At 40.6% G+C, this 12,275-nt stretch overlaps 1 protein-coding gene across 1 annotated transcript; it reads right to left on the reverse strand.

Moving 5' to 3' along the window:
- Positions 1–4,860: 4,860 nt before the first annotated feature.
- SERPINB1 (serpin peptidase inhibitor, clade B (ovalbumin), member 1) lies at positions 4,861–11,056 on the reverse strand. Its single transcript, XM_009885253.1, has 6 exons — positions 10,889–11,056; positions 8,719–8,856; positions 7,791–7,908; positions 7,059–7,201; positions 6,135–6,302; positions 4,861–5,425 (listed from the first exon to the last, which is right to left on the reverse strand). The coding sequence occupies exons 1-6, from the start codon at positions 11,054–11,056 to the stop codon at positions 5,024–5,026; spliced, it is 1,137 nt and encodes a 378-aa protein (XP_009883555.1). The 3' UTR covers positions 4,861–5,023.
- Positions 11,057–12,275: the final 1,219 nt, after the last annotated feature.

The following is a 12,275-nucleotide window of genomic DNA, read 5'->3' on the forward strand; positions in this document are numbered from 1 at the left end:
CCCCAGTTTCAGAGCAGGGTTAGTCGAGGTAACTTTCCCAGTGCTGGAGTAAACCTGAGCAGCGTGTGCTCGCCTTCAGAGGGCAGCACAGCTTGGCAAACCCTTTGGAGGTGCTTTTTCATTCCTCAACCCCAGGTAGGTTTGTCTGTCAGTCCTGCGTGAAAAGAGATTGTGCCTCTCAGGACAGCTCCATCAGGCAGTGCAGTCTAACAGGCTGCTAAAATGTTGGCAACAAGTAGTTAAAGTTTCAAAGCCATCGTGCCTCGTGGCCTCTTTCCAAGCAAAGTATTATTTACCTTTTCCCTTCCTCCCTATGGTACTTAGCAAGGTGCTAATATACTGGAAACGGAGTGGCTGCTCCCTGCTCTCTCCCTCCTGCTGATGTACATCTCTGTTATATTCCTTCTAAAGAGGGTCATCTCCGCTGTTTGAAGAACTCCATGCTGCATTAAGGAGTCCGTCGGGACCAGATGGACATTTCGCCCCGCGCCATTTCCTGTCGCTCTGAAACACACCCAAGGCAAAAATGTCCGTAACCTCTCAGGATGATGCGTAAAGTCTCCATGTAGGATCGGCACTGCTGCTTTCAACAAGCAGAAGCCAATCTCCCAGTGAAATTGCTTCAAAAGCACAAGATGAAAGCATTAAATTAAAAAATGGTGAAGTATATATCTTCGTTTTCAGGCTTTCGAGTCCCTGGGGCTTACCTTTTGAAGCTCACTTAAGGCCAAGAATGGTTTCTTCTTAAGAATTGCATGCTGATATACTGGTGTATTTATTTATCTTCAGAGTGTAGAGCTTTAAGGAAATACCAAATATTGCAGTGTCATCAAAAAATTGGGGTTGAGATTTGGATCACATAAGGTGACAGATGCTTCCACTGTAAGGATCACCATCAAAATCTGCCATACCACTACCTCTTTCTCTCATATAAGTTGTTCCACTAAGAAGTAAAGCAGACCATGAGAAAGGCCACACCATGGCCCATGCTGTGGAATTCAATATACGTGAGAAAAAACTTGTACTGATGTAAATTGTTTCTCCCAATAGTAACATACTAACATCAAAGATATGGCTAGCAAGACCAGAAACATCAAATAAATAATGCCCCCAATGAATTCCATTGCAGTTTTTTAAAAAATTATCTAATGAATATTGTTTCCATTATTTAGCTAGTTTGACTCTTGCAGATAAAAATCTGGATGATATAACTGATAAGGAGTTGTTCAGGCTTTTATATTAAATATTTATGTGAAATCATGACTTCTATTTTAGTTTTCTTGTACTGTTTTCCATGCACAAAGGGTTTAAATCCTCAGTTAACCTCTGGGCTGCATTTTTTTCCCCTTTTCCATGAATGTTTTCTCTCGTGTTGAAAGAAAAGTTCTTGGCCAAAATGACTGTCTATCATTTTCCATGATACAACTCAAAAATGAAAGTGATTATACAAGCTGGTTGTTTGAAGTTCTATTTAACCTGAAGATACAACATTTTCTGGCTGACGTGGTGAATTCATCATCTGAATTGGCAGCAGCCACTGCGCGTGTTCAGCGTGTTTCCAGACAGGCTGCGCTCTCCAGGATTGTGGCTGTGGCTCTTGTCTTTTATTGTTATTAAGTAGTCAGGGATTGCATAGGGCCCTTAATGAATATGGATCAGAATATGTATTTAGTGGGTACCATAAGATGACAAGACAGATCATGGCAGGTTTGCTATAGTTAAAAAAAAGAAGAAAAAAAAAAGAAATAGCAGCCAGGTTCTGACTTCAATTGCACCTTTTTATCTCAATAGGTTCAAGTGAATTGCACTGGTCATATTGCTGTCTAGTGAAACCATATTAAAAATCAAGACAAATATCTATCATCTCCAATACATCTGGGGACTTGATCAGGTACTTTACCAGGATTTTAGTCACATATAAATACATAAAAAGGTTTAACAGTGAAAGTATTACTAAACATGTTCTGAGTTAACTCATCTGTGTAAATGTACCTCTAAGATAAGGTGACTTAAACCCCACAGATAACTGTCATCCTTATCCACACTATGGTATTTACTTAGAAGGAAGAGCAACATAAACTGTATGAATCAGATAGAAAGCAGCCAAAAGGTGGTGGTGGGTGGTGGTTTTTTTCTTTTTAAATTACTGAAATCAAAGGGCCATCGCAATGAGTCTATGTAAGCAGTAGTACAAAGTCTGGCTTACTCGTCATACCACAGTGAGAAACTGTTGCTCTGAGTTTTGGATTGCTGTAAAGCCTAGGCTGCTTAGGAGAGGCCAAAATGGAGAGTGAACTCCATCTGCTGTAATCTTCTCTTCCACTGGAGAAACTCACATGTTGTCTTCTCAAACCAGCCGCCTGCTGCAAATTGGTTTTGAACAGGGAAGTTCATGCTCAAGTACTTGCTGGTCCCCTCCTAGGAAATTTAACTGCAGTCAGCCTGACTTTTTGATGTTGCAGTCCCCTGGGTTACTATAAACAAAATATTTTATATATGCAAAGTATTTTTTTATATTGTGGGTGTGGATTTACGACTGCTGCTTAGCTAAGACTAAGGCTAGGCTCCTGATTTTATATTGACTTTGGATGTGACATTCTCTCATCTTTGTATGTTGTATCTTTAACTCCTTAAAATTACATTTTCTTCCTTTTTCCTCAGTTGAAGCCTTTCATACTGAAAATTGCCATGCTTTGAACTCAGTGAGACCTGTGCTCATTCAGAAGTCTAAAAATAACGTCCTTCGCATGAACTAGTTGAAGCAGCATTTTATTTTTTAGAAATGTGAATAGAGTTGGCATTCCAGTTTTCCCTTTTGGGGGTCAGCCCTTGTCAGTCACTTGTTCTGACAAGCACAGGAAAAAAAAGGAGTATTAATGGAAACCATTCACAACCACCGTATTGTGGGACATGAATTATGGGAAGGGAGCATTTGTTGGTAGGTTTGCTGGGTTTTTTAAAATGGTTGAATGTGAAGCTGACCTTCTTGAGATTCTTATTGCTGAGATTTTATTTTGTGCAGCCTCTCTGTAGAAAGTCAATTTTTTCTCAACATAATTGTTCTGTTACTGAATACTGAGACCAAAGTAATAAAGAAATACATGAGTCTCTTCATAAAGCTACGCTGATTTGTACTATTATGCAAGGTTTTATCTTTCTTCTGATGTCGTGGTAATTACAGCTCTAAAAGCCTTCAGACGTCATGTATCTTGCATGCACTGACGGAGTTTAAGCATATAAAGATAAGGATGTAATTACAATGGAGTTTTTGAGCCTTACTTAGTCAAAACCCATCTATGGCAGCAGCAGCTTTATTTGCTAAAAGGCTGAAGACAAAGGCCTAGAAACCCAGAACTAACACAGCGTCAGACCCTTCCAAATTTTTACATGCGTTTTGTGCTAATATTTTTCTCACTTATTGGGAAAGCATTGGGTTTTCAAAGCGTTCAGCACAGGAGGGGTTACATTCGCATCCGCACTCTGCAATACACACTCTCCTTTAGGGATTTACCAGAGCCTTTGCAACTGAGGTATTGCTAACACACGGAAACACGTTTACCAACGTGCAGAGCAAGTGCTTGTGTCACTTCACATCAACTGTTACCCTCTCCCTGTTCCCTGTAGGTGCTGGCAGCTGGGGGCATTACACGTACAGGGGAAGCTGATGGTTCACGCAATCGCCTCTTACTACCGAGTAATTTGTTTTTCAGTATTTTCACCTGCTCTGAACAGGCCAAGGACTTCGTACAGCTGATCGCACCTGCTGCACCAGTGGTTTTCTTTGGAGCCAGCCTTCAGGTAGACAGTGAAACACTAAACTGTGCGCACAAATTTCCATTTTGAACACAAGTTTAAGAAAAAGATTTTTATTTGTTACTTAAAGACAAAATTAATATACAGTTTGCAATTATAGAAATTATTGTACCCCACTTAGAACTGAGGTTGCAAAGGTACGTTACAGTACCCAAGATCTACACGATACAAGCAAATAACATAAACACAGATCACTAACAGTATGTAATCACGGTGGCTCCCAGGCATAAGGCTGTTGTGCAGTACAAAAGGTTTGTGTATAGAGAGGCAGAGTGGAAGTCAGCTCTGTAAATGCTGAATCCTTGTACACGAAGAGACATATCTGATATTTATTGACGATTATACACAGTCATCCTCTGGGAAGCTGAAGTATTTTTTGAGGATCACGTAGGTTCTGGCCAGAATCTAATGTCATATTGAAAGCTTCTAAACTTGCAGAAAGGCATCCATTAGCTTCAAGCACTTAAAACCTGTAAGCCCTGACCCATTTTCACGTTTTCAGTAACTAAAATGTCACCAGACTATAAATTTTAAAAATCCTCTTTAAACATGTCACCTACAGTTGTTATTCATTTCTTCTCCTTATTCAAAAGCTGCAAGTTTTTTGGCTAATGACTGGAAGGGGTTACTTTTGTTTAAATAGCCTAATCCTTTCTCTATTAATAGCTGTCTCTAAACAAATGTTATCTGACCTTCTAGTTCATGACAGAATTGGGTAAACTCAGCTGTTCAGAAACATGCCTTTTGGTGCCTACAAGTATTTTATTAAGATATCCTCGAAAAGCAAGACTTCAGCTTTGCAAGAACATCCCAGTATACATGCATAAGGAATGACTGGATTATTTTAAGTTATGACAACAGAGGGGCTGTCGACACAGAGAAACCCATGCAAGGATGCGTACAGGGTGATCCTGTGCTTTAAAAGGCACAAGTTTCTTCCAAGACCATTTCTAGACCAATTTCAAAAGATTTCTTCTGCCTACAGTCCAGATTTTCCTCGTTATTAAAGACTATGTCAATCTCCAGAAAGAAAAACAGATCACTCCTCAGTTTCTCTGGGATTCTTATAATGGGAAAGACAGAATCTCAGTCAAAGTGACTAGGAACTCAAGACAGGAGTGTTAACTTTCTATATCAAAATCCCACTCATTCAGGAGCAAAACTTTTATTGACTACAGCATGAACTGGTCTGCAAATGCTAAGTTCTCTTTTACGGAGAAGCATATCTGCCGAAGAAAAGTATGCTTTGCGTCGGGTTGTGGCGAATAAAGAAAAGGAAAGGATGGTCAGCATTGAAATCCTCTTCTATAATCATGCAGAGCATAGCAATGCCAGCAGTGGCAGCTGCAGCTTCTGTGCCTTCCTCATTCACTTCTACAAAAGCCTTGTGGACAACTTGAGAGAGAAAGAGGTCACGTGCGCCTGACATTCCTGATAAGTCAGCCTTGCCACTGTCAAACACATCCAACAAGCCCATAGCGGCTAAATCTGATTTAAGGTCATAGGTTTCTTCTAGCTTAAACTTTGGCAAACGCACATGAACATCAGTGGAATATAGGTGCTCTGGACGTGTCCATTCCTGGAGCTTCTCCAAGGTAAGCTGCTTTTCCAGCTAGAATGAAAAAGACAGAGATCATTACATATCACCACTGTAGAAATATTTCATTTTCAGTAACACTTACAAGGCTTTATAGAGCACTATACAACTATAAAGCAACTATACAAAAACTACGTTATAGATCAAACAAATGCTATTAAAATTAAGTGGAGTCAGTGCAGTTTTCACTTTACAAAGTAATGCAGACATTTGCTTCTTGCTGCAATGTACAGAAGGGAAAAACATGCACTGATCATGTGCGTTAAACAGTCACTGTTTAACTTAATGGAATTATGGAATTAGAAACAAGTAACAGTCATCAGAGAGCTTGAAGAAACATATGTGTTCCTGGTCATTTAATGGAAAACAGTCTTACTACTTTAAGGCTAAGAAAATAAAGACTTTCAAAAGGTAATGAAAGAAAAGTTCTGTCATTAAAGATGAAAAGGCAAGTTAATTCTCATAGTTAACTTTGTTTTCACAGTCTCCCTCATGGTTCAGTTCAGCAAGCCAAAGGACACATGAACACAAGCTACAAAACCAGAACACAGCTTCTCCTCCTGATGCAGCACGTGCACATATTCTTTACTGCAGTGCTACTAGAGCATTGCCTAAAAAAATGCTTTGATAGATATGGGGCTCTGAGAACACGGGTTCATTAAGGCTTTAATTTTGAATGGTTGAGCTTATCCAGTAAATAACTGCATTAGCTTAGATGGGTCACCTTCTGCAGTCCAGTGGAGTCATCTTCAATGTCATCAGGTAACAGGATGATCATACTAAGTTCTCTTCCATCGTAAGGCAGCTCTAAAACACGTATCTTCTCTTCAGGGATATACCCGAAACGAAATTTCTTTTTCTGATACATCATTTTCACTGTCTTTCTTTCATTCTGGATGGATAAAAGGCACCAAAAGTAACAGTTAAGAAAATACTAATTTAAAGAACTGATAGGAAACAAGTTAAAAATTGCTTTCTTGCAAAAACTCGTCCTCTGTTATATCAGGTGATCATAAAACTACCTTCATCGAACTCCTGACTGCCAGTTTAATAACAGTTTCTTCTGAAGACATAATGAGTTTGTATTATATTTGGTTCTCCTTTGGCTTCTTTAGCACAGTACTCACAGAAACTGAAACAATTTCTTCAAGTTGCTGTACCTTTATATTGTTCTAGCCCCAAAAATGACAGTGTTAAAAGTCAACAAAATCTGCTCTGTTCAGCATAACACAGATGACTATGCAGTATCTTGTAAAGCTGTTAACATAAGCAGAACATAGAACAAGAAAATGGGCCTTTAACCAAAATGTGCAATCGTTTTAATACTGTTTACCTAGCACCACAAACAGGCACAGCTCATAGCAGCTGAGACTGTCAGCAGACAGAAACTCTGCTAGGCACTGGCAGGGTCCTAAATCTATACGTGAGAATTGTCTCTGGTCCTAGTCCAGTAAGTGAGAGAACAAATAGCTTGCTGAATACAGGAAAAATACTAAAATCAATAAAAAACCCTTTGGGTGAACTGAAAACGTTCATGCAAGACTTTATACTTTTTTTATAATTTTATCTGTAAGCAGAACTTCACTTTAGCACCTATATTGTTTGACCTTTTTGTCAGATATATACTACCAAGACATATCTGTATTACCTTATTTAACCGAAATGGCATGTCAGTGGTTTCGGCTTCTTGAAATTTCTCTGCCCAGTTCCCTTTGAAATAAATAGCGTTCACCAGTACGAGCCTGGTCATGTTATTAACTGAGTCTTCAGAGAGCAGATTAGGGATTTTACCTTCAGAGGGGGCAGAAAAAAAAAGGCACAACAAAATCTTTTAATAAGCTGATGGCATATAACATACGTGAAGAAACTGATACCACAGAAATACCACAATTATAAAACTCTAGTCCGTTCCTGTAATAAAGTGTGTTTCAGTACCTGTCTCTTTACTATACTTTTCAATAATATGCACTACTATAACTTTTGATATGCAGCAATTTGATGAAAATGTAATATTTTTAGCTTAAACCATCATGTACGACTCGTCATACTCATAAGAACTAGAAAACAGCCACATTTAGGATTACCAGATTTAGAAATATATATACAATATGGACAGGGACTGTCTAAAATGAATTCTCCAATATATGAATATAAATCTATGTTTAGGCATCTCTCCTGCACTCATCAGCCTGAGCACAAAAAAATGAAAAAGACTTATGGAACCGTTTAAATGTCTTGCTTAGGTATTTTCTCATTCTGTCAATGCATCAAATGAGTATGCCAGGGCAAAATTAAACTGTTCTAAAGGTGGCAGAAAATAAAGCCTATTCCTGCTCCCAAAGTTTGAAACACAGTTACTACATTAACCAAAGTAGTTTACCTTCAGTTTTCTCCTCTACCCACTGGTTAATTTCTTTCCTGGCTTCATCACAAGCCTGAAGAAAATCAACTGTAGCCAAATCAGCTCCATATAATTTCTTAGTATTAGTCAGGAAATCCTAGATTTTGGAACGATAAGAATAGCTTTCAGTGCATGCAGATAAGAAAACATCTCTTTATGATTTAGATAAGGTGCATGTCAAACAGATTATTACCTGCTCTAAGGTGGGGCTCTAACAGTGCACTGCCTGAGGGGGGTGTCTGGGGTTGGGTTGGATTTTTTTCCCCCTCTCAGAGTAAGCTTCATAGTACATCTGCCACGTATACAACTGATGGGGTGCTTACTCCGGGCATTGCAATATTTACCCGTTATTCTCCTGAAGAAGGCTCAAGCACAGCTACAGTAAAACAAAACTCTCCAAAAGAGCTGAAGAGGGAGAAAAGTAGCAACCTCGGTACACACTAAGGTATAATTCACTGGTTGTTGTTTAGACATTTTGGGCATTCACTCCCAAACATATACAGTGCTTTCAAAAATATTTAAGCAATGTTGTACTAGACCAATGAAAATCCAAAAAAAATGATTGCAACAGACACAGAGCTGGTTGCACCCTAAAAAGCTGGTTGCAACAGAGTGGGATGTTATGATAGTTACTGTAAACTAAGAACCTAGACAAGTAATTTTTCTCTTGAGCCCAAGAGCAGCAGAACCGAACAAGCAATGAAAAGGATTTGCTGTGTAACATCCTTTAGGTGAGATGCACAGATGTCTACAGATGTGGAAATGCATATGCATGTATGCAACACTTGTGTCAACTGCCCAGTAACATTTAGAAATACACCTAGAAATATTCTGGTTTCATAAATACTCAGATAGCTGCATTTTCCCACCAGGTTCCATGACACCATCACGATCTGCGCCAGCGTACCGGCAAAAAGCTGTAGGACTTCTCTCCAAAAAGACGATTGGCAAGCCGTAAGAGATAGGGAGCATCGCTTCTGTTAATATCCATAGTCAGAGCCTGAAATCTTGAATGAATGTTTTCAACTTCATCAAAATGAAGCGTCTGAAATAAAAGAAGTGAATTAGTTGCTGCTATACTGCCTTTAAAGAACATACGGTATATCTATAGAGTGGGTCTGATCCAGCGGGTAGGTAGGTTGAAGAAGAGGCTGGAAGCTGCTTAGAGATGTCTGTAAACCTCAAAGAATGGATGAAACTGCTTCTTGGTGCTATGCTGGCTGCGTCAGCCGCGTGTATTAAGCTCCTGGTTTATACGGAGTCACAGCTGAAGCTGTTGCTCGTAACCCCGAGTCCCATCTGCGCGGTGTCTGCCTGCCTCCCCTCTGCGGAGCACTGAGCACGAGGACTCATTCCCAGGTGGGGAACTGAAAAGAGAGACGGTGCCACAGAGACACTTCAGCTTTCTTGCTTCCCCCTCCGGGCCAAGGGAACCCGGGGTTTTGTGTTTCAGAACATACAATCAAAACTAGCGCAGGGCTTATCTGAGCACTCAAGAAAGGCGAGGCCTTAAGAAAACTTAGAACAATTATCTGTTATGGTTTTATGAAAATATAACTGTTTATATATGTGTATATATAAAGTGTCATCTTAACAATCAAATGCATTACTGCAGTTTCTCTTTACCAGTGCCTCCTTTCCCAGAGGCGTGCTGGCTAGCCAAGGCTGACAGACGGGACAGAAGGAGCTGCCAGACATCACTGGCAGGGAAGACTAGCCCAAAGCGGGGACGTTCACGTTAAAACTTAAATCATGTATTTCTCAGCAGAGAAGCCCTCTGGGAAACAGCCACTGGAATCAAAGGAAAGCCCTCATTTTATCTCACTGGGTTTTTGGTCTGGCCTTGCTGCCCTTGTTACTGCAAGCTGTGATGTACGTATCTATATATATCTCTGAGCAAAACGTCACAGAGGCAACTTACAAAAAGATTATGATCACAGAAACAAATTTCTATATGCTTGCAAACATCCCTTGACAGCTACCCATCACTGCCTCCGTAATTAGCTATGTTTTCATAAGTAAAGCATTCTGGTATGGGAACAGGTGTTATCAAAGGTGACTATGCCAAAACACATTTTTTTCCCCCCAAGTTCCTTTTGCAGGATTTCTGCGGTCAGTAGGTTTATCCTAGGCGGGGCTGTCAGTTTGATTACATGAAATATATGTTCAAAGTCTGTTTGTACAAGTAGCGAGAAAATAATTTTATTGTCTTATTCAGCGAGCACAGCACCACTCAACAGCATAAAATGGTTCCTCCTAAAGTCCAGAATACAAAGGTGAAATTATTCATAGGCAAACACACGATGATGACTGCAATGAGACATCTCACACGCCCTTTTGCAGTAGCGGGCGTTAGCCTAACAAAGGGAAAAAAATAATAGTGACCGAGTCCCTTCAGTTCAGGAGGCCTCGGGGGAAACTGGCACACTCCTACGTACACCATTTTTGCAATTGGCAATTAGTTGGGGTTTTTTTTTAAACTGTCCTACTTAACAAGGCTATGGTAAGAATAAGCATGTGGGCTCAGCCCCTCCAAAATACCTGAGTGCCTGGCTGCTACTCTAATACCGATACTTAGGTAGCATCATCACGTATTATCATAGTTGTTCTGCTTTAAATATAAACCCATATATTATTATTGTTTCTTACAAAATACACATTATTATTAGCAATAAGCATACCATTCGCATTTTTGTATTTTTTGTATTACAAAGCAAGAGTTCTTTGTCGAAATGTCTCGCGAAAACTAGTAAAGCCTTGCTGTTGGAAACGCCAATCAATTTAAATGGAGACTGATTCATTAATGAAATTAGTCTCCTACTTCAACAATTACCTTAATAAGTGAAATTAAGTGAGAAATAGGGGCCATCTCAATATGGAAAGAGGGCTCTGGAGCAGGGCAAGCAGAAGGTAACTGCAAAAAGGAGCCTAAGGAAGACTCAGCGAGCATGACAGAACACAGTCCTGAGCACATAAAAATAATACCCTCCTTTCATTTTCCTCCTCTAAACCATAACAATTTTTAATGTAAATAAAATATAAAGCAAAAAAGAATTATTTTTTTTTTTTTCACTAACCTTCAGCACCTGTGCCCCTGTGTTACCTTTGGCCCCTAAAAGGACCATGGCCAGAGCAGCAGAGACACTGACAGGAGAGAAGAAGACGTTTCCTGTTGGGTTGGTTTCACTAAACCTTCTGTGCAGATCCAGTGCAAATCTGCTGTTGGCATTACACAGGTTCTCCATGGTTATAGCTGAAAAACAAACAGACAGTAAGGACTCCGGGAAACACTCTTCAAAAACCTAACCTAACCTCGTGTGACTCACAGAGTAGACTAGATTAATCTCGTTGCAGCTGGGTACAGAAACAGCAAGAATTTAATTGTCGGTGCATCTTCTTAAAAAAAAAAAAAAAAAAATCAGTCACATTGAAAAAGCATATCTTTTTCCATGTAAATCGTGGAAACTAACCTTCCCTATCACACTAACTTAAAAGACATTATTTAAAAAAAAATTCCTTGCCTTCTACCTTGAAACAGGTATGTGCTGGCAGGATTGCAGGTTGAAGTGTCAGTCCCACAGACCCAGCGCGCCCCAGAGAGCTCGCTCACGCAGCTTCCCCCCCAAGCCTCCTACCCGAATCCCGCGCAGACAGGACTCACGCTTAACTCCTCGGGGCAGACTCAGACTCCGTTCTGCCAGCCGCCCGTCTTCACGGCACAAACCGTGACACAAAAAGGCGTCAATCCTGCCAAAGGCTTAAGTATACGCTTACCGCCAGCAATGCAAAGCACCACTCTTTTCACCAGCCTCTTCCTCTCAGAGCAAGCGAGAACACGCTGCATCCAGGTACTAACGCACCTGAGTCCCCCACGGGGCTGAGTGGCCCCAAAGGGCAGAGAGCCACGGGGGTTTGGTTAACCAAAGGCGACCTACCGGCTAGTGAAGGCAGAAGCGAAGCGCAGAAGAGCCAAAGCTTCAGGGCTGACACCGGGCAGCTGGAGCAGTGATTCATTTTGGCAAGACGCTCCCTAGGAGGCTCTTGGAGCAGGGTGGGGTGAAGGGTGCGAGGGCTGGGTCAGGTGTATAAACCTACCCAAAGGCTACCGCTTGATGCTGTAAAACCACCCAGCTCGGGTTCCTGCTTTTCTTTGCCTACCTGCAGCGGAACTTTTGGATTTGGCTGTTTCTAGCTTGTCCCCTCCTCAAGGAGTTTCATTACAGATTTAGGCTTTTGTGCATCTGCCCCCAGCAACCAGGAGAGCAGCCCAGTAATACTCTTGCAAGTACTGCCCAGACACAGCTACACGGAGGAGTTTGCACCAGAATTTGGACAGTTTGGGCACAGTCTTTCGATAGGAATTGCAAAAGAATGCTATCTGCTTCCACCACCAAAAGGGTAAGAGTCCTGCATCTTTGCAGTGTTCTTTCTTTTTAGTTCTATACTAAAAAAAAAAAAAAAAAA

The sequence above is a fragment of the Charadrius vociferus genome, unplaced genomic scaffold, assembly GCF_000708025.1.
Source record: "Charadrius vociferus isolate BGI_N301 unplaced genomic scaffold, ASM70802v2 scaffold565, whole genome shotgun sequence".
NCBI lineage: Eukaryota > Metazoa > Chordata > Aves > Charadriiformes > Charadriidae > Charadrius > Charadrius vociferus.